At 41.7% G+C, this 22,233-nt stretch overlaps 1 protein-coding gene across 1 annotated transcript in view; it reads left to right on the forward strand.

The window, feature by feature from the left end:
• The window catches only part of LOC144783161 (uncharacterized), a 41,703-nt gene extending 20,794 nt beyond the window's left edge, over positions 1 to 20,909 (forward strand). Inside the window, exon 3 of the mRNA XM_078662286.1 lies at positions 20,232 to 20,909. Coding sequence (XP_078518412.1) covers positions 20,232 to 20,690 — 459 coding nt within the window. The 3' untranslated portion in view covers positions 20,691 to 20,909. The remainder of the gene's footprint in view (positions 1 to 20,231) is intronic.
• Positions 20,910 to 22,233: the final 1,324 nt, after the last annotated feature.

The raw sequence follows: 22,233 nt of genomic DNA on the forward strand, positions 1-22,233 counted from the left end.
TATCAGCTGTTCAGTTTATTTTCTTACAATGCAGACATTCTGTACATAAATACAATCTCATTCATCAGATTTCAATTTTCTGAAAATAATGCATTTCATATTCATATAACAACTTCCAATTTTTAGTAAATAAACACATTTGTCATCTTATAGCTACCATTGTTTGAACATATTGCTCTCATTTACAATTTCTCATATGAATCACCCCGTCCATCACTTTTTTCACCCAATATGAAGCTTGATATTATCTTGCAATATCCCTATTGCCAAAAAAACACCAGCCCTTCAATGTATATACATTCATTAGTTTGGTCTGAAATATCAACATATCAGCTTATTTTTCTCATCAAATACTCACTTAACACTGCTTCAAATAGATAGACACACCATCTTCTGGCCATGTGTTACCCTTCCATGCAGAGGTGGCCCACTTCATGCCAGGGATGCCCTTCAATAAGCAAAGGAAGCGAGCCACATGCCCAGTTGATGTCAGGTATTGCCAGAAGATGTCACCAGGAATGCCCACTAGATATCAGGTGTAGATACTAGAAGGGCCTACCATATATGAGCATCCACTGCTCCACGTCAGGGATGCCCACTACAAGGCAGGAGTGTCCACCTCACATGGTTGTCCATCAGAAGGCATAGTTCCCACAACAAAGGGTAGGAACAAAATGTCAATACCCATGATAAGCCAGAAACGACCACCATGTACTGGTGATGTCCATGAAATGTTGTTGACCCCAGTGTATTCTAGGTATCACTGCTAGATGTAAGGGATGCCCACTGTTAGAACTTGGGTTCCTGGTTGACTGGGGTATAAACCCTGGTCAAGCAGTAACGACAATCCTAGTCAGGATAAGGCACAAACACACCCTAAAATAACCTGTAATCACCTTGTGGTAGCATGCAACAGAGCAGTCAGGCTTAACTTTAGAGGCAATGTGTAAAGTATTTGCGCAACACTTCAAACAGTAAAACAGTGAAAACACCACACAAAAAGATTCCACTCCAGGTAAAAAGATAAAGCTTAATTTTATATTTAATACAAGACCAAAATGACAAAAATCCAGTAACTAGAACCGGAGTTATGAATTTTTAAATAATAAATTGGAAAATAGCACTTAAAAGCATAAAGCACTAACCGGCGATATCGGGTCACTCTGGACCGGGTAAAATCCAAACGTTCAGGCCAAATGCGATGGAGCACAGGTTGGATACAGTCCCAGATTATTCCTGCTGAAGGTGTATATTCTCAAGTTTTGTGCCAAGAGTCCCATTGGCAGGGAAGAAATTTGCCAGGAACAAAGAGAGTGTTGGAGGTGATAGTTGGTGGGGTGCGCAGAGCAGGCTGGATCCTCGCAGTAACAATCAACGTCGGCGCATAATGCTTGCTGTGCATGGAAACAATTTTGAGGCTGATTTTGTGTATGAGCGGCGTGGTTCTGGTGTGAACAGATCTATTTGTGGTTGCGAAGAGCCCAAAAGCCTGACTTAAATGGCTGGAGAGAAACACTAAGGGCCCCGGACCTGAGAAGGGCCTCTTGGAAGTCAGGATCTCGTTAAGAAAAATCCTGGAGCGTTGGTGATCCAGTTATGTCCCTGAGACGCAGATCAGGAGGCCATCAGACTAGCCCTTTGAGTCACTCTGGGGTCCTGGGTTCAGGATGGGATCCAGTTCCAGTTCTTCTTCCCCAGCCTAGAGAGCAGCAGGTAGCAGGCAACAGGTCGGCACAGCAAGGCAGCAGCTTCTTCAGAGTAGCAGTCCAGCAGAATGACAGTCCTTTCAGCAGCACAGCAGTCGTTCTTCCTGGCAGAATATCCACAGGTCCAGGAGTGTACTGAAGTTGTGGTGTCTGAGGTCCTGTTCTTATTCACAGTGGTGCCTTTAAAGTGGGGAAGACTTCAAAGAGACGCCTTTGACGTGCACAGATGCCCTCCATGCCTCTCTTCCTGGCATGGCTCCAGATTCACAACAGGACAGTATGCTGTCCTTTGTGTGGGGACAGGACACAGCCTATTCAGGTGTAAGTGAGGCTGGGTCCAGCTCTTCCTTCCATCCTTCTAGGATGGCCCATCAAGTCACATCATAGCTCCCATTGTTTGTGGTTGTCTAGGGCTGTTACCACACCAGGCATGTGATCAGAGATACGCAGGAGGCACCAAATGGCTAAACCAAAAAAATGCCACCTTTCTAAAAGTGGCATTTTCAGACTTGCAATTTAAAATCTGACTTCGCCATAAGTTGTGATTTTAATTTGTGATTTCAGAGACATCAAACTTGGGGTCTCACCTCTTTCCAATTGGAAATTAAACTTACAAAATGTACTACGATAATTGCAATGTTATCCTATGGAAGAGATAGGCCTTGCAGTGGTGAAAAACACATTTAATGGTTTTTCACTACCAGGATATGTAAAACGTAAAAGTATGTCCTACTTTTTAAATACAATGCACCTTGCCCTGGGTCTGTGTCGGGCCTACCTTACAGATGGCCTACATGTATTTAAAAAAAAAGTTTGGGCATGGCAAGAGTTTAACTAGACAGGACGACATGGCAGTTTAAAACTGTACACACAGGCTCTGCAGTAGCAGGCCTGAGATGTTTAAAGGACTTCTTAAGTGGGTGGCACAACCAGTGCTGCAGGCACACTAGCAGCATTTAATTTACAGGCACATGTAGTGCACTTTACTAGGGACTTATCAGTAAATTAGAGATGCAAGTTGTAGACAAGCCAATGTTACCATGTTTAGGGAAAGAGCACAAGCACATTAGCACTTTGTCAGCAGTGGTAAAGTGCTCCGAATCATAAGGCCAGCAAAGACAAAGTCAGCAAAAACAGGAGATCGGAAGGTAAAATGTTAGGGGAAACCACACCAAGGAGGTCCCAGATCTAACGACTACCTTAGGCTAGAGATGCCCGCCAAATGCCATGGGTTGCAATGAGACATTCGGATAAATATGTAAAGGGTGACTTAAGGATGTCAAGAATGACAATTTAGGTCAAGAATGCTATCAGAGAATAAGTGTACTCGCTAGATATCATACATATCAGTTGTCCACTGTATATGAGAGGTGTAGAGTAGATGTCAGAGATGCCAGCATTAAATAAAAGAGACGCCCACCATACACATATGCAAAAACAGACCAATATAAAAGCAGCGCAAAAAACATCTACACAGCATCGTATATCCAAAATTGTCTCCCACATTTTGCTTTACTAGTTGTCACTTGCATCTTTAAAATTCTGACTCTGATGCTTAGAATGATATAGCTTGACCCCAGAGGGGATGAGAGATTTCCAAGAATCATAGACACACCCAACCAAATGGATAGGTGCTGCAGAAGCAGCCTTGGCCTACAAAGTAGGAGGGCTGCAAGCTGCTTTTCTGACTCCTGGACTGGAGTTGGTGAAGTGTCTGTACTGTCCCTCGAGAATTCAATAGGGGCTTTTGTGCTCTGCTGAACTGTTGCCAAGGCTTACTACAAAACCCGAGAGCTCTGAGTATTTCAAAACTGCCTTGCCCTTACCCATGCCCTCAAACACGCAAATACACTTGTGAATTTAGTGTCAAATTGAAGTAATCGTGTGCATGGGGGAGGGGTGGAGCAGAGCATTGTTTTCTGTCTGTGAAATTCAGCAGTTAGAATATAATAGAGCACTCCAGCAACCACCTCCTTCCTTCATTTGCTGGTGGGTTCTACCTTAAATACCCCAATAGAGGAGATGCCCTAGCTTACAATGTATATTTCAGGTAAAACCTTTCTTCTTACACTTCAACTAAAGCCTGGGCATCATGAACATAAAGGCCACAAACAACCCACCAGGTATAAGGCGTTATACCCCTTAGACTAATACCTCTACTAGAACAAGAGAAACAGGACTTAGATGCAATGCTGCAATTAGTATTTGTCTCCACAGGGAGGGGCATTGCAAAACAATAGAGATCTACATCTCAGGAACCTGGGAACATTTTCAAAGTGCTTAGTCTATGGAGACACGGTTTGCCATGTCACAAGTGCCCTTAAATAGTATGATAGAGCCATCACACTTGGTGAGATGTTAATTATCCTCTTAATGATGATAGTATGGTGTATTGGTACCACACACAAGCTTTGGTTATATACAGTAACATAAAAAAACATTCCATGACCACTGTCTTTAATTTAAGTAGAATCTTGTTCACACATAATTAGTTCCATTTGTTTAGGAATGGTCAAGGCCCACAACATTATCACAGCTGAGATTATTTTATTGTGAAATAATGTCCCTCTAATACCCATATTACACAGCCTTCTGAGAGCCCAACGTACCACACATACAATATTGAGGTGCAAGGGTTTTATAGAGCACCCACAGACCTACCTCTCTGTGACCATGAATGAACATGGTGAAACTGTTGGGAGGAAAAGTAGGTTAACCACTGGTAGTCTGCAAAAGACCCCATTCTTTGAATAGTGTGCTGTGTTTGGTGGTCCCGCCTCCAGCCTATTTAGCCTGATAAATATGTAGTTTAACAGAGTATCCTGAGAATCTGATTATTCTGTCTGACAGGTTTCATTTTTACTACCACCCATACCACATAACAAAGGGTTCAGTAGGCTGGATGTAGCCAAATGGGAGAGCCCATTAGGTCCTGACAAGAGCCCTGTCACAAGCTTGCACAGCGTTGGAGAGCAGGAAACTCTTGATCACGAACATGAGATAAAGGAGCTGTTCTTAATATCTATGTATCCCATCAGTATCTTTGACTCGGTTTACACAGGGATGAACATAGAGAAAAGAAAAGCAAATGCCCTTCATTTAAGACACATTTAAATTATAGTGACCTTTCTTGCCTACAAAACAAGTGCTCATACTAAGAGCTGTGGATGAGCCCACTGAGCAAACACTTGCTGGCAAAGAAGCATCTGTAGGATGAAGCAATCCGAAATTGTCATTTTGATTACAAAGCCCACTTAGTATTGTTAACACATTTTCCTACAGCGCAGCCTTTAAAGCTCATTGCCCAGTGTACCAGAGTGTGAAAAATAAGGTGCTCACCGTTTGCTTATTTTGAGAGGGATTTCCTGTCGGCATTATGAAGTTGATTCCCAAATAAGCATATTTCTAACAAAACGCCACATCAGCCCATACGGTGCAGCCTCTAGTTGCCAATCCTCCATGGCCTTTATGCTCATCCCCGATTTACCAATATTGCCATTACTCCAATAGTCAATAGTGCTGCTACTCCAACAGCCAGTATTGCTCACCCCCATCGGCCACATTTGCTTAGCCAATATCTGCCATTGGTGCTTTTCCATCATACCCAATAATTCTCAACCCTCAATAGACAGTGCTGTGCAGACATCAACAGATCATATTGGCCATCAGTAGATATTTTCAATTCTGAAACATCTAGTTTTGTTATATTCCATCAGCTAGTATTGTCACTCCCCATCAGCAGTCATTATTCATCCACTAGACAAGGCTAGTCGTGCTCATCCACCATCACGCAATGTGGCTAAAACTACATCCTCCAGAATTGCAATATTCCAGCTAGTATTGCTCATTCTCCCCATCAGCCTGTATTACTTATCTAACATCCACCAGCATTCCCAGTACTCCAGCCAGCATTGTTCCTCCTAGCTGCCAGTATTGCTCATTCACCATCCGCAAGTATTGCCAATGCTTATGCCAGTATTGTTCATCCCCATTAGCCAGTATTACATAACTTACTTCCACCAGTAATGTCAATATGCCACCCAATATTGTTTATCCCCAATCAGCCGGTATTGCTCACCCACCATCTGTATATATTGCCAGTACTCTAGCCTGTATTGCTCATCTCTCATTAGCCTGTATTGCTTATTCCCAACTCAATAGTATTGATCTTCCCAAATCAATTAGTATTGCTCACCCCACATCAATGATGTTCCTGCAACTGAAAATTCCAAACAAAGCACACAGTGGAGTAGTGTAGACTGGAGCTGCATGGAGTGTAATAGTGTTGACTGGGGTGGGATAGAGTGGAGTGGCATAAAATTAAATAGGGTAAAGTGGAGAGGCGTATAGTGGAGTGCTGGAGAATGTAGCGGCATACAATGGAATAGCCTATGGTGCACTGGCACAAACTGGAGTGGTGTAAAATGGAGTGGCATGCAGTGGAATAGCGTAGAGTCTAGTGGTGTAAACTGAAGTGGCGCACAATACAATAGTGAGGTGGGGAGGAGTGGAGTGTTCTATACTGGAGGGTGGACACTGTAGTAGTGTACAGTGGAGTGGCATACCGTACAATAGTGAACAGTGGATTGGAGTAGAGTGAAATGGCATTCATTGGAATAATGTCGAGTGGAGTGGTGCACAGTATAGTGCATAGAGTGGAGTCGTATACAGTGGAATAGCGCAGAGTGGAGTGGCATAGAGTGTAGTGTAGTAGAGCGGAATAGCATGAAGTGAAGTGGTATAAACTGGTGTGGCATATATTATAGTAGTGTACAGTAGAGTACCATACAGTGAACTAGCATGGAGTGGATTGGCATGCAGTCGAGTGGCATAGAATAGAATAGCATAGCATAGAATAGAGTGGAATAGCATAGAGTGGAATAGTGTAGAGTGGTGTGTAGTAGATTGGAACAGCATGGTGTGCAGTAGCATGCAGAGTTGGGTAAAGCGGAGTGCTGTACATTGGACTAGCATAACGAATAGTGGCTTAGAGTGTAGTTGCACACACAGGAATAGAGTATTATGCATTGGCATAGAGTGAAGTGGGGTTCAGTGAAGTGGCGTACACTGGAGTGGTGTAGAATTGAATGGCGCCGAGTGGAGTGGAACAGAGTGGAGTTGAGTACAGTGGAATAGCAGAAAGTAGAATGGTATTGTTGACTTAGCCCTTCCTGCAGGGTTATTGTAAAAAATGTTGCCTTCCCGTCCTGTTTTCATAACCCATCTGTGTTGGCTTTCTGGACTCTGCACACTTTACCACTGCTAACCCGTGCTAAACTGCTTGTGCTCTCTCCTTTAAACATGGTATAATTGGCTTTCATCCATTTGGCACATGTATTTTCTTGTAAGTACCCAGGAAAGTGACACTCAATGTACCCAGGGCCTGTACATTAAGTGCTATTAGTGGGCCTACAGCATTTATTGTACTCCCCACTTAAGTAGACCTTTTAAACATGTCTCAGACCTGCCATTGCAGCCTGTGTGCGCTGTTTTAAACTGCCATTTTGGCCTAGCAAAATAAACCTTTTGCCAGCCCCAAACCTTCCTTTTACTTTTTATTACATATAAGTCTCCCGAAGGGTGGGCCCTGAACAGCACAGTGGACAGGGCGCAGTATATTTAAAAAGGTGGAGATGTACTTAATTATTTTTTAACATGTACTGGTAGTTAATGTAGTGTGGTGACTGAGGTTTTATCTGTAGCCCCTTGGGTGCCCCCTAACAATACTGTCTATAGACACTTCGAATACAAATAAATTAATCAAAACATCCCAGTTTTGAAAACGCATCAAAAAGGAAAAGGGGCTGATATGATCCCAGTTTTCCTTCTGTTCCTGCCACTGTCTTTGTGATCTCTCAAGCCAGGTGTCGCAAAGGCAGTGTCAGGGGTTGCAAGGATCAACCAGGGGTAGTAGCTGTGACCCCTGGTGACCCCTAAATGACGGCCATTGCTATTTGCATATGAGAGTGCATCTTAAACATTGAGCAGCAATTTTAAGTGTTAAGCCATATTCGTGATTCGCAAACTGTGGTTTTACAGGCACAAAAAACAGAACGCAAACTTTTCCAAGCAAGTAAATCTTTTACTGAGAATGAGATGTGGGAAAGCCCTCAAAGATTGGGAGCATTCTAAAATATATGTCATTGTGGCTATTCACAAACATTTATTCAGCCAACTTCTACCCTAGGAAAAGGTCAGAGATTTACAATAGCATTAGTAAATCCATTCCAGGATGGGAACAGTGGCGTCTCCTCCGCTAAGGTGGAGGAGCATTCCCCCACTGCTCATAGTGCAGTGTAAAAGGAAAAATAAAATGATCATAACAGAAATTATTATCATTTTATTTTTAGTATTTTCCAGCCAGGTTAGGGCAGGGCGGGGCTGTGTTCCCGTAATGTTGAGGAAGGAGGAGTGGTTACTGCACTTTTAAAAAAAATATGTTTATTGACATCTTCAAAACAGTTAAATCACATCTGCACGGTTTGTATCACATTTGTAACCATTTGCCTCTTTTGGCTCAACAAGCATGCACAACATAACAACATCAGTGTATATCTTACACATGAATGTCTGACAAAATGTCGATATACGAAATATCGGCATACATAAATTTCTCAACAAAAATATCGATGTCAACAATATCAACACTATATCTTCAATAAGGTAAGTACAAAAATATCGAGAGAAAAAATATCGATGTCAAAAGTATTGTAATTAAAATATATATTTTTTTAATGAAAATAAATATGTAAAATAAATTAAATAATACTTATAAATGTAATAAACATAGTTAAAAATCTGTTATAATATTTAAAATTAATAGTTAATATACATAATTTAATTTAAAAATTAATTACACATATACATATAATACATAATATACACTTACTTAATAATACCTTTTAATAAGTATTATAATAACTTATAAATATTAAAAAATATTATTAGTTAAAAATACATCTATATACATACATATTAATATAAATAAAAATAATAAAAATGTAAAACAAATTAAAAAATGTAAGGAAATGTTGGATAGCGTAGGGGTAAAAATTACTATTCCCACTCCAAAGAGTGCAACAGTAGGGAAAGTGTTGGATAGCGTAGGGGGAAAAATTACTATTCCCACTCCAAAGTAGGGAAAGTGTTGGATAACGTAGGGGTAAAAATGACTATTTCCACTCCAAAGAGTACAACAGTAGGGAAAGTATTGGAGAGCGTAGGGGTAAAAATTACTATTCCAACTCCAGAGAGTGCAACAGTAGGGAAAGTATTGGATAGCGTAGGGGTAAAAATCACTATTCCCACTCCAAAGAGTGCAACAGTAGGGAAAGTGTTGGATAGCATATGGGTAAAAATTACTATTCCAACTCCAGAGAGTGCAACACTAGGGAAAGTGTTGGATAGCGCAGGGGTAAAAATTACAATTCCAACTCCAGAAAGTGCAACAGTAGGGAAAGTGTTGGATAGCATAGGGGTAAAAATTACTATTCACACTCCAGAGAGTGCAACAGTAGGGAAAGTGTTGGATAGCGTAGAAGTTAAAAATAACATACTTATAAATAAATTAATATTTTAAACTATTAAAAAAATTAATTATTAAATAAAATTAAACTATTTACAAATACCAATACATAATTATTAAAACATAATTACCAATGAATAATTAAGTAACAATAAATTAATAATAAATACCAATTCATAATAATTAATTAACAATAATATAATTAGCAAAACCAATTAATGAAAATAAATTATTACTCAATTACATTTAAATTACTTTCTACCCTATTCCCGTATAAACCCATAACCCGCTACAGAAAATAATGATCAATTACTCAATTAATACAAATTAATTACCAATTAATAAAAATTAATTACCAATTAATAATTAATTATCAATAATATAATTAACAAAAACAATTAATTAAAATAAATGATTACTTAATTACATTTGAATTGCTTCCTACCCTATTCCCCTATGAACCCATAACCCGCTACAGAACATAATTACCAGTTAATCATTTAATTAAATGTAATTACCAATTAATAAAACATAATTACCAATTAATTAAAATGAATTTATTATTCCTAAAAATTAATAATTAATTTAGTATAATTAAATTACTTCCCACCCTATTCCCCTCTAAACCCACAACCCGCTACGGTACTAAAGTACAACATTTACATAAATTACATTTAAAAAAAATACATATTAAATACATAATAATATACATAAAAATCATATAAAAATTGATATTAGTAACATCGATATTACTAACATCAATATTAGTAACATCGATATTACTAACATCGATAGTAACAAAATCGATATTACTTCCCTTCGAAATTCTGTCCCTCGATATTAAAAAAATCGATATTACTTACCTTCTATATTCTGTCCCGTCGATATTAAAACATCGACTTTATTGTAGGTCGATATAAAAAAATCAATATTTTGTCTGCCTACCCGTACACATGCTGCACTTTTGACATTCCTGTTGGGTTCCCTGCCCTCTGTAGCATGTCTCAACCCCAACCATATTCCACGTTGTTCAGCGTAATGACACATATTACATGTCGTGATAATGTACCTTATGGCGCTGTGTAGTGCATTTTGCTCCTAACTTGCTTGTGTGGCGTGGCCATCCTGTTGCCATAGGTATTCCCTCAGTGGTTACCATGTGTCTTTTGGGCAAGATGTCATGGGCTGAAGTTCTGCGAATAGCTCACTTGTGGAGTCACAGTGCATCATGCTCTTAATCTAGCTTTTGGCCATGGGTTTCTGTTCACTGCCCCATCGCATGACTATTTCACGCTTAGCCAGTAGCATTGCCATTGTTATGACTCTGTGCATACTCTTGGGTTTCTTGTCAACATAACCTAGTAAGGTTATTAATGGGGAGCGGGTCAGATGTAGCTCAGTCATCTGTTGCTCCTCCCTTAATATGTCATACCAGTATGAAGCTATTATGGTGCACGTCCATGTCATGTGTGTGAATGAAGCCGCGTGTAAGTTACACTTAGTACAGTGTCCAAATCTAGTGTTGTCCATATGGACCATCTGCCATGGCATGATGTAGGCCATTTTTAGGATCCTAAAATGAATCAGTGTATGTCTATGGTTGCAGGAGACTAGCTTTGTTTGTTTGCAGCAACTTTTCCAAATTTTGTCAGTGAGTGGTTGCCCCAGATTGACTGCTCAAGTGTCCCCTACTTTGGTGTTATGCTGTGGCATGAGCGCCAAACAGGCTTTGTACAATCGGGACATGGTGTGCTCTCCACTGTGGTCTGTAATTACTAGTGCAGGTGGTGTGAGTTCCTTTGATTCGATGGGATAAGTGGGTATAGCATCTCTAAGCACTCCCTGTATATGGGCCAGGATAAAGTGGTCCATGAACAAAGCGGGGTCTTCTGTGCGGGAGAATGCATGTCCATTAGGGAACAAGTCACCAATGGTACTTCTACCCAATCGCTAAAGGGTGCATCTAGTTAGCATCTCTAATGTAGGGGAGAGCCATGGGTTGGCAATTATTGATAGCATTGGAGATTACAGCGTTGTCTCTTCTAATTTTCTAAGTAGCCGCATCCATGCCCAGCACGTAGTGTACACTGTTTGAATGTCGTGGGGGTCTCGTGACAACCAGTTGGCAACAGTGAGTTTAATGGGGTAGAGAGAGCCAAGTCCCTCTCCAGCTTCGCGTGTGGCACACATGCGTCAGGGTGGTACCAGAGCCAGGAGTAGCACACTGTGCCACCAAGTAACACAGTTGTACATCAGGCATCCCAAATCCTACCCTTTCGTATGGCAATGCCAGTGTGTTCCAACTTACTGTGTGTTGTTTCCCACCCAACACCAGTTTTATTAATAACATTAATACATATCTGCGTGAAGAATGCATTCGTAAGTGGAAACGGAATGTTTTGGAAAAGGTAGAGCAGACAGGGTAGAACCATCATCTTGATAATGGCTATGCGCCACGCCATGGACAGTGGCAATTGAATCCAATGTTCCACCTGTGTTTGTAGTTTTTCCATTGCTGGGCCATAATTCAGTCTCAGTATCTGTTCCTTGTCTCTGTGGAGGTGTATGCCTAAGTATTTGTTCTCTGTCTCGCACCACTGGATTGGGAACTCCCCACATGCCCTGGTATGTACTTCCATCAATGGTAATATCTCTGACGTTTCCCAATCGATGTGGGGCCCAGACAAAGTCCCAAACCTTTCAGTTTCCACCTGTATTAGTGGGAGATTAGTGGCTGGCAATCTAACGTACAGTACCACATCATCAGCATATAAGATTACCAGAAGCGGGCCATGCTTAAACAGAAGCCCACTATTCAGATGGTCTTTTTGCAAGTAACGAATCAAAGGGTCCATTGCAATTATGAACAATAATGGGGATAATGGACAACCCTGCCTTGTGCCTTGAGATATAGGGTAAGGCTCCATGATTGTGCTGTTATACCAGATACGGGTTCAAGGTGTAACATACAGTAGTTTGATCAATGGAGTGAAGCCCTTCAGTATGCCCATTTTGTTCAGTACTGCGTGCAAAAAGGGCCACTCCACCAAATCAATGCTTTTTAAGCATCCAAAAAGGCAACATCCGTCCGGACTTTTGGGTCTATTCTGTTGACTACCCAGAAGAAGGGTCTCAAGTTTAGAGCTGTTGACCTATGTTTTATAAATCCGGTCTGCTAGTGCTATAATCTGCTCCATAAGTATGACCAGCCGAGCGGCCAGCATCTTGGCTAATATTTTCTAATCAAAGTTTAGCAATGAGAGTGGGCCGTATGAGTCACATATTTCCGGATCCTTTCCTGGTTTCGGTATAAGGATAATTACAGCCTCTCTGAACGAGGGGGGTAGAGTTCCCTTGTCCAGTGCCTCAGCATATACCTCCAGGAGGCGGGGGGCCAAGACAGTTTTATAGGCTTTGTAGAAGGCTCTGGGAAATCCATCTAGGCCCAGAGCTTCGAAACCATCCATGTCGTCCATGGCCTGCTCTATCTCATTGGTGGAGAAGGGTTTGCTTAGGAATTGTTGATGGGCATCAGGTAGCCAGACAATAGCTATCTCATTTAGGTATGTCTTAATTTCCCCCTGACTGTCGATGGCTCTCGTAGTGTAAAGGTCAGTGTAGTATTGCAGTAGTGCTTGCCCTGTGGCTGAAGTACCAGTTGCCGTCGTGCCATCTTGTCTCTGCGACTTGGTGAGGCAGCTCTGGCTGCCATCTGGTCAGATTAGTTGTGTGAGTGTGCCCCCAGAGCACTCTGCCTCGCCCTACTGTCTGGCTTTCGTGTATTTTCCTAAGTAGTGGGCTTCCCGCTCTGCAGGTTCAACATGTTCTGCAAGCAAGTCCGCTCTGCGGCTCAAATATGTAGGGCCATCTCCATCCCCTCCCACCATATTTCCCCTGTCTATTTTAGTATGCTCGCCCTCTAATTTTGCAAGGCTGCGTCTCAGAACTCCAGTGTGGGTAGTAATGCAGATCCCTCTGATGCACACATTAAAGGTGTCCCACAGGACCGCCTGTGATGAAACTGATCTTGTGTTGTGGGCAAAGTATTTCACTACTGCAGTGTGCAGTTCAGCCTTGAAGACTGTGTATCACAGCGCCATGGTGGGAAATCGCCACTGTCTTTCAAAGCCTTCCTCTCCCGGGACTTGTATTGTTAGGAGCACCGGTGAGTGGTTGAACAGCGCGCAAGGTAGATGGTTGGCCGATTGGACCCATGGTATAGCTGAATTGGATAGCAACCAATAGTCCAGTCTCGGGCACGTATTGTATTGCTGCGCATAATGTGTGTAATCTGTGCCTCTGGTGCAAATGCCTCCAGGCATCCGTCAGTGCAGAGGTATGGCAGATTTATTTTAGCAGCATGAGTGACCGGGCATGTTAACTGGGGACATAGCGGTACTGTCAAGTTTGGGGTCTAGTAGGATATTTAGGTCTCCTACCAGGAAGGTGTAAGGCATCTATGGAGTCTATCTGAGACTCTAAGCCTATGTAAAAGGCTTGGTCATCTGTGTTTGGGGAATAAGCATTAGCTAGAAGGACCTCATGATCCACCAGTCTTCCCACTACCAAAATAAAGCGTCCCTCTGTATCGGTAACTGAGGAGGTATGTACAAAATGCAATGTTTTATTCATCAAAATTGCCACTCAACGAGTCTAAGAACTATAACTCGAGAAAAAGCAAAGGGATCCCCAGGAGGTTGCAAATCTAGGTGGGTGAGCTGGTGAGAGGTGTGTTTTCTGCAAGTAAACAATGTCAGCTTTGTGCTGTTGCATGTATTGGATGAACTACAATAAATTGCCAATGCTGCTAATGTTAATGAACCAATTACTTGTCTCCTTTACACACGACTAGAACACTATGTGAGAGATATCTGATTTTTGTGAATCAATCTTTTTGTTTTTGATTTTATTTCAAGTTTTCATCATTTCATTTACTTTTTGCACATTTTTTTGTTTCAATGATCATTTCAAGAAAAACATAACATAAACAAACATTTACTCATTATTGTACCATATCCCCGTCATCTCAATCATACACACTATCACTAAAGATCTTTCTCACACGTCATACATTCACACTCCAATATCAAAAAAACTTTTTTTACAGATTATATACAATTTTTGAAAAAACCATAGACTCCAGTTTCAAAGACATAAATCACTATAATACAAATATCATTTGATTTGTCTTATGGTTTAAATAGGACAAGGTCTACGCGTTTCGAACTCTCTTTAATTCGGAGTTCTCATCAGGACCATAGACTGTAAATGAGAAAAGAGAGGGGAAACCCTTATTAGTTATTCGTGTGATAAAAAGACTGCTAAAGGCTCAACAGCCACGTCTCTGCCTCTTACCTCTCTAATCCTCAAGGACAACTCAAATCCTTAGATCACCAACACCGCAAAGCGAGACCACCTGAATAGTAAATAAACATGTTGGTATTCTTTTCTATCATTTCCACATGCATCCATACTCAAATTAAATGGTACTTCATCACTCACTGTTTTTTGGAGGATGGTACGCTTTTTCATGCTCTGTCGGAGAGAAAAGGCGTTTTAATTAAGATGGGCCTGGTCAGGGCGCTAGTTATTCTAACGCCACATCTGGGGATCACTATGTGTCTTACCTATTTAGTGCTCTTTGGCCACACGTCAATTGTAGGATGAACGGAGGAGGATTGTTTCCAACCGCGTTGAATCTGGAACATGGTACAATAAAGTTTGAGTGACGTGCTCTCTAAAGCGTTATGTGGCCGATTTTGTTCTTAGCTTGAAGTGATATATAACGCTCACCTTTTTCACTCGTTCGGTTTTCCGATTCAATCATACCCGTAACAACACGGAAATGTGCGCGGAAGTACACATAATGCCGCAGATAGAGAAATGGGTTTGATCGAATCGGAAAACAGAACGAGCGAAAAGATGAGCGTGATAGGTCAATCCAAGCCAAAAACTAAACCGGTATTGTACCGAGCACCTATGATTGCAAACAACATAAAATATAGCATACTCTTTAAGAAACCTGGCCACTTAAAGATGGCGCCCACATAACCGACACAAACCATGTGACATGGATAAATAACACGGAAATGTACGCGAAAGGATACAGAATGCCGAGGATCGAGAGACGGGTATGATTGAATCGGAAAACAGAACGAGTGAAAAAGGTGAGCGTTATATATCACTTCAAGCTAAGAACAAAATCGGCCACATAACGCTTTAGAGAGCACGTCACTCAAACTTTATTGTACCATGTTCCAGATTCAACGCGGTTGGAAACAATCCTCCTCCGTTCATCCTACAATTGATGTGTGGCCAAAGAGCACTAAATAGGTAAGACACATAGTGATCCCCAGATGTGGCGTCAGAATAACTAGCGCAGTGACCAGGCCCATCTTAATTAAAACGCCTTTTCTCTCCGACAGAGCATGAAAAGGCGTACCATCCTCCAAAAAACAGTGAGTGATGAAGTACCATTTAATTTGAGTATGGATGCATGTGGAAATGATAGAAAAGAATACCAACATGTTTATTTACTATTCAGGTGGTCCCGCTTTGCGGTGTTGGTGATCTAAGGATTTGAGTTGTCCTTGACGATTAGAGAGGTAAGAGGCAGAGAGGTGGCTGTTGAGCCTTTAGCAGTATTTTTATCACACGAATAACTAATAAGGGTTTCCCCTCTCTTTTCTCATTTACAGTCTATGGTCCTGATGAGAACTCCGAATTAAAGAGAGTTCGAAACACGTAGACCTTGTCCTATTTAAACCATAAGACAAATCAAATGATATTTGTATTATAGTGATTTATGTCTTTGAAACTGGAGTCTATGGTTTTTTCAAAAATTTTATATAATCTGTAAAAAATGTTTTTTGATATTGGAGTGTGAATGTATGATGTGTGAGAAAGATCTTTAGTGATAGTGTGTATGATTGAGATGAAGGGGATATGGTACAATAATGAGTAAATGTTGGTTTATGTTATGCTTTTCTTGAAATGATCATTGAAACAAAAAAATTTACAAAAAGTAAATGAAATGATGAAAACTTGAAATAAAATCAAAATCAAAAAGATTGATTCACAAAAATCAGATACCTCTCACATAGTGTTCTAGTCGTGTGTGAAGGAGACAAGTAATTGGTTCATTAACATTAGCAGCATTGGCAATTTTTTGTAGTTCATACAAGGCAGGGTTTGGCCTTGCTGCTTGGGAGCCCATACCTAGTGGTGTTTAGGTGTTGCATGTATTGGAGCACCTGCCTACCCTTTTTCTGATTATTGAGACCCATTATATTCCACGTCAACAGGGTTACTGTCATGCAGCGACGGGTGTCTACCCGATGTGTCATTGTTGATGCATTAGTAAATAGTGTAGTGTCTGCGAGCCTTTAGCGCAATGTGCTGTTACGACCATACAAAACAGAACAATAACGTCCAACATTCGAACTACTACTTTACCCCCCCCCTCACCTCACTCAAACCTAGTAGCTGTCTGCTAGGTTTACTCCCTTTACCTTGTAGAATAAACTGTTCATTCATACTGTGCCAACGTGGCGAATAACCCCAATCGAATGTCATTGTGAAACCACTGTGGGGTTGGCAACGCCACGTGGTCCCCCCACGCATCCGTTCTCTTTATAAATGTAGCCCAACTGTGTCCTCATCCGAGCTTATACGTTAATTTCCAACATTTCAACAGTATATCAACGTCCAGTTCCTGTAGAGTTCAGTGCTTACAGCTTCGTCGCTGGAATAGGTTCTCAGTTCAATCGAATTGGAACTCAGCTGGCTGAGACAAGATCCGCGTTTGCACCTGATTGGGCACCCTGTGTGGCTATGCCAGGAGAGGCTCCACAGTTCAAAACATTCCTCTGGAATACTGCTTGCAAAAGTTCTGTACATCCATAGGATTGTCCGGCACCCTTGTTTTCCCGTTGACGTCAACTTTGAGTCATGCAGGGTATAACATCCCGTAACGCAGGCAGAAGTTATGTAGTGTGGTTTTCACTCCCGTGAATCTGCATCTGACTTCCTGCATGAGCCCGGTGAAGTCTGGATAGATGGAAATGGTTGATCCCTGCAAAGACAAATTTCCCACTTTCCTGGCGAGTCAAAGCACCGTGTCCCAGTCTTTGAAGTTCAGGAGCCTAGCCATGATGGGTCTCGTGGGCAGTCAGGGTTGGGTCTCCGCCCCAGTGTTCTATGCGCACACTTTACTATGAACCTAGATGGGAATTGCTTCGGCTCCAAACAACTCTGTCAGCAGTCTCTCAGTGAATTGATCGAGCCTCCCATGTTGGTGAAATCGAGCACACCCATTATGCGCATGTTGTTTCTGCAACTTTTGGCTTCCAAATCTTCATTTTTAGTGCCAATTGTCTTCATGACTCTTTCCAGCGGCTCCATCCATTTTGTTGCCTGAGCTATGCCATGCTTAAGGTCCTATATACGCCTGTCTGCTATGTCTAACAGGGCCTGGTGGCGGTGTATGCGCTCACCCAGACCATCAAGTCGTTTGTCCAGGGGGTCAAATCGATTGTCTACCATCTTGAAGCCAGACCTTAACTCCAGCAGCAGGGCATTGGTGTCTGGCAGGGTTGTCCTTGCCTTGTGCACCGGAGGATGCGCTTTCTGCCATTGTGCTGGATTGTGCGATGTCTTGGTCCTTTGGTGCATCAAATTTCAGTTGCAGCTGTTTGGTGTCTCTACGTGTCATCCCCTACGGGTGTAAATTGCTGCCTCAGGCCATGCCTCTGTGCGTGTGCGGCAGTGTGCCTACTGAATTGCGTGAGCGGCTGTGTGGAGTTTTCACAGGCTAAGCATGCACTAGGGGCCTTAATCGTGGGGGCAGTGCAGTTCCACTCTTCTTTGTAATGCGTGGAGAATAGTTCATGTCCGCCCTGTCGCGCTGCAGATCAGCTCAGCCCCCAGCTCACTCCTTAGGGCCTCCGATTCTAAGAGCATCGCTCTCCTAACCCCCGTGGGTCTTACATCTCGGTGCACAATGGGTGGGCTCTCGTCTGCCGGTGCACCGCAGCTCTCGAATCAGAGAGGGGGGAGGTCTGCACACTTACCGATCACTGCATGCTCCGGCAGACCGATTCTGAATGTGGCAGTCCAGTTGATGTTATGCCCTGGGAAGAGCCTGCCGAATCCCAGGTGCCATGTTGCTTGCTGCCGCTTTCATCGTCAAACAGGCTTTGGAGCAACTCTGTGGGGCGCAAGGGGTATCATGTGGTGCTCCGATTGTTCCGACTTGCGATCCACTGCTGTTTTCAGGCATTTGCATGGTTTTGATGCCGCTTTTCATGAGCGATACACAGGTGTTCTATTGAGCTCAGCTCCAAGTGCCCATAGCAGTAGCTGGTCAGCTCACGCCCCCTAGTTACTGCACCTTAAGTGCACATGACTGTTTGCCTGATCGTCTTAGACTGGCCAAACAGTCATGCGCACTTTGCATGTTCTCCACCAGGCTGTAATGCACAGCCTGGGTGGAGAACATGCACAGGCTGTCAGTCCCTGTCTGAGCGCCGAACCACAGTGCTCATATCAGTTGCGAGGCTGCTGCCATGGTGACAGCAGATTTGTGATTGAATTTGGGAAGCTGGGTGCTGTACGGAGCCAGCAGAACAACAAGGATGAAGAAGAGGCTGCGGCTGGTTACGGGCGACGATCAGGTAAATCTTTTTTTTCTAACCATCCCTGCCCTTGCCCCCCCACCACCGTTACCTACAAGTCACCACTGGATGGGTATAGGAATAGAGCAATACTTCCACAAATGGCTGGGAATGTAGGGATAGGGGCTTCTCACAAAGGAGAAATATTCTCCCAATGGGCACAAAAAACATTGAAAGTGCAGATGCTTTCATGCAAGACAGTTGCCTGTGTGAAATTGTATACTATGCATATGTATGGATGTAGAACTACTTTCTCATATTAGTAAACAAGAAATCACAAATATCTTCTGCCTCACATGTGTACTCCTGAAAACCTTAGTGAATTACCAAAAATGACATGTTTACTCCAAAGTTAATAATAATATCCTCAACTGAGTTATAAGAGTTGTTTTTAATATCTGTCACACTTTGTAATTTCAGTACTATTAAGTAACATTCATAATATTCTTGTAACGTAAATACATAAACAGGAGAAACTTAGCTTCTAGATAAATTAAAATTAGTAAATAACAGAAAGTAGATGCAACCATTTACAGCTCTTTCTATTATTTAATAAGTGTTGTCAGAGCGACTTCTCCCTTCTGCACCCTTGTGAGCATAATAGGCTCAGCGTTGAGGACACAGCATCCATAAATGATCTGCTCAGATCTATGTTACCTTATGTGATTTCTGATCTCATTGACCATGGCATCAACTGTGTCTTCAATGCCAACATTTTTGGTGTTGCAAAACTTGGAAAATAGTTGCTGTGCTCAAAACGGTGTAACCTGTTTATGGGAATATGAAATTAAAAAACATGAAAAACTAAAAGAAAAACCTTTCATGTCATTTAACTGTTCATACGCTGCATGTAGATGTATGAAAATGGTATTCTCTTACATGCGGTTACCCTTCCCAAATCCAGGGCCAGTACTACATTAAGACAAGTAGGGGCATTTGCATTACAGTGCCATCACAATATGCCATTTGAGGGTGCTGAATTATACCAAGAGATCTCACAAATTACAGTTTTGCTACAGGAGAGGGAGCCCCAAAGTAGAAAATATCATTTTAACTAAAGCTCTGAGAATCGTTGCACTAGAACTGCTGAAATGTGCAGAAATTGGTGTGGTTCAAATGAGACACATGCTTGTTCTTTAAAGGTTCTGTATTGTGCATGTCATTACGTCACTGATCACCTGATAAACGCGATGATTGTGCATTCTGCAAAATTGTAGATGCTTCTATTTGTTAAAAAACTGGGCTTTACACTAAACAGATTTCCTTTGTTTTAATGAACCATAAACTGACCATCTCTCCCTCTTGTTTTCTTTCTTTTCTCACTAGGGAAAAGAATGTGAAGGAACGGGTGGAGTACGAAAAGACCTCCTCAGACAAAAGCAAGACCATGGGCAAGACAAAGAACAAGATAAGGGCCATGGTCATCAAGAAGGACAAGGAATCAGTCCAGGCAAAGAAAAAGACCATGGAGCAGGCCAACGTCATGGCCAAGAACATGGGCAAGAAGGAGTTCGAGGAACATGCCAAGGAGTAGCACAGGGACATGGTCAGGGGAAAAATGAAGGATGTGACCAGGGAAAAGACGAGGGTTATGGACATGGGAAAGACCAGGGAAAAGCTGACCAGATGCAAGGCTATGGAGACAAAGTAGGAAAGGGCCAAGCAGATGACAAGGGAAAGGGTCAAGAACATGGAAAAGAAGGAAAGAATCTTGAAGAGGGCCAAGGACAGGGCAATGAAGGAAAATGCCAGGGTAAAGACAAAGGTCAAAAGCAGGGAAAGTAACTAAGGCAATTTCTAGGAAGGGAAGGTGACAAGTGATGCAGAAAATAAAAGTCTTCATCTATTAATGCATGTTGTACCACATAGGCATTCAACATGCCTCTCTTCAATTAAACATCCTTAAAACTGTGCAATCCTGTTCTATCTTGGCATTAAGATTTGAGATTGTTAAAATGAATACATCTGCAATGTATACTTTAAAATAAATGCATGACTCAATAATCACCTCGTTAGTGCATTTTGTGCAAACAATACATTATCATTCATTTGTAAAAACATTCTTTCTACAATGATGTAGAGCATTAGAGAAAAGAATTGCATTGTCAGATCATGGAACATATTGCTTACTTTTTAAGATGGGCTTAACTCCCTGTCAATAGTCCAGAAAACTAAGACTCATCAAAACCAGAACTACCTTGATGATTTTTATCAACACCGTGGTTCAGTTCAAGCGGTTGGGAAGACAATGCTTTCGATTTGAGAGAAATTTGGTTTTATGGCTTCCTGTCTCCCATCACTGGATCAAAATATACTCTTAAATCCATAGGACATGGACATGGTATAAGTGCAGCCAATTCAAACTTCTCATGCACACATAAAAAGCCCATACTCAACACAGGACCAGAATACCTGAACAGCTACTTACACTTTCATCAACCCACCTGACACCTATGCTCTGTCTCACTCTCACTCAAGCACATTCCTATATACACAAGAGATAAACTGAAGGTTGCTCATTCTCCTACATTGCACCGAAAACATGGAGCAACCTCCTTCAACACATCAGAGCCTCTTCCTCACTTATTGAATTCCTCAAAAAGCTGAGGACCTGGCTCTTCTTATAAAAACCTTGGGGACCACACGCCTATGCACCTGCCCAAGCGCCTGGATAACCTCTTGGGTGGTTATTGTGATAAACAGATCAATATACCATGTAACATGGTGGGCTTCTGTGGCCTTAGTAACTCCCTTATTTTCTCCACCAACAGTGTCATGGAGTACAGGATGAAATGGTAGGAATGTAGCAGTAATCAAATAGAAGATATAAGGAAAGATATGTAAAAATAACAAGAAAAGCTCACAAAGGGAGTAAGTTAAACAGAAAGAAGAGAGAAAGAGGGAGAGGTGTAAAAAATGTAATAAACTTAGTGTATTTTTCACTATATTTCTTCGATTTGGACTTCTTGGTTCTTGACATATCCTGTGGAAAGATGTCTGTTGAAACTCTGCCAAAAACATATTCTATGCTACAACTGAATGCCTTTTTCTTGAAATACAGCCCATACTATTGTAGCATTGTTTGGACTGCTTCTTAGAGCCTCAAACTTCCACTGGAAAATAGAAAGATATCACTAGCTTATTGTAAGGTAACATTAAATTACTAGGGCACCCTACATGTTCCATTTGGGAAAGTTTGAAATTATAGAGCATTATATTTTTTCCAGACTTCATAATATATGTCATGCATCTTAGAGCGCTTTCTCGACTGCTAACAGTTGTATTGCAGTACTCCTGTTTCATAAGGCTAGAAATAAAAGAACTAGAA

This window comes from Lissotriton helveticus, chromosome 9 (genome assembly GCF_964261635.1).
Source record: "Lissotriton helveticus chromosome 9, aLisHel1.1, whole genome shotgun sequence".
In the NCBI taxonomy this organism is placed as follows: domain Eukaryota; kingdom Metazoa; phylum Chordata; class Amphibia; order Caudata; family Salamandridae; genus Lissotriton; species Lissotriton helveticus.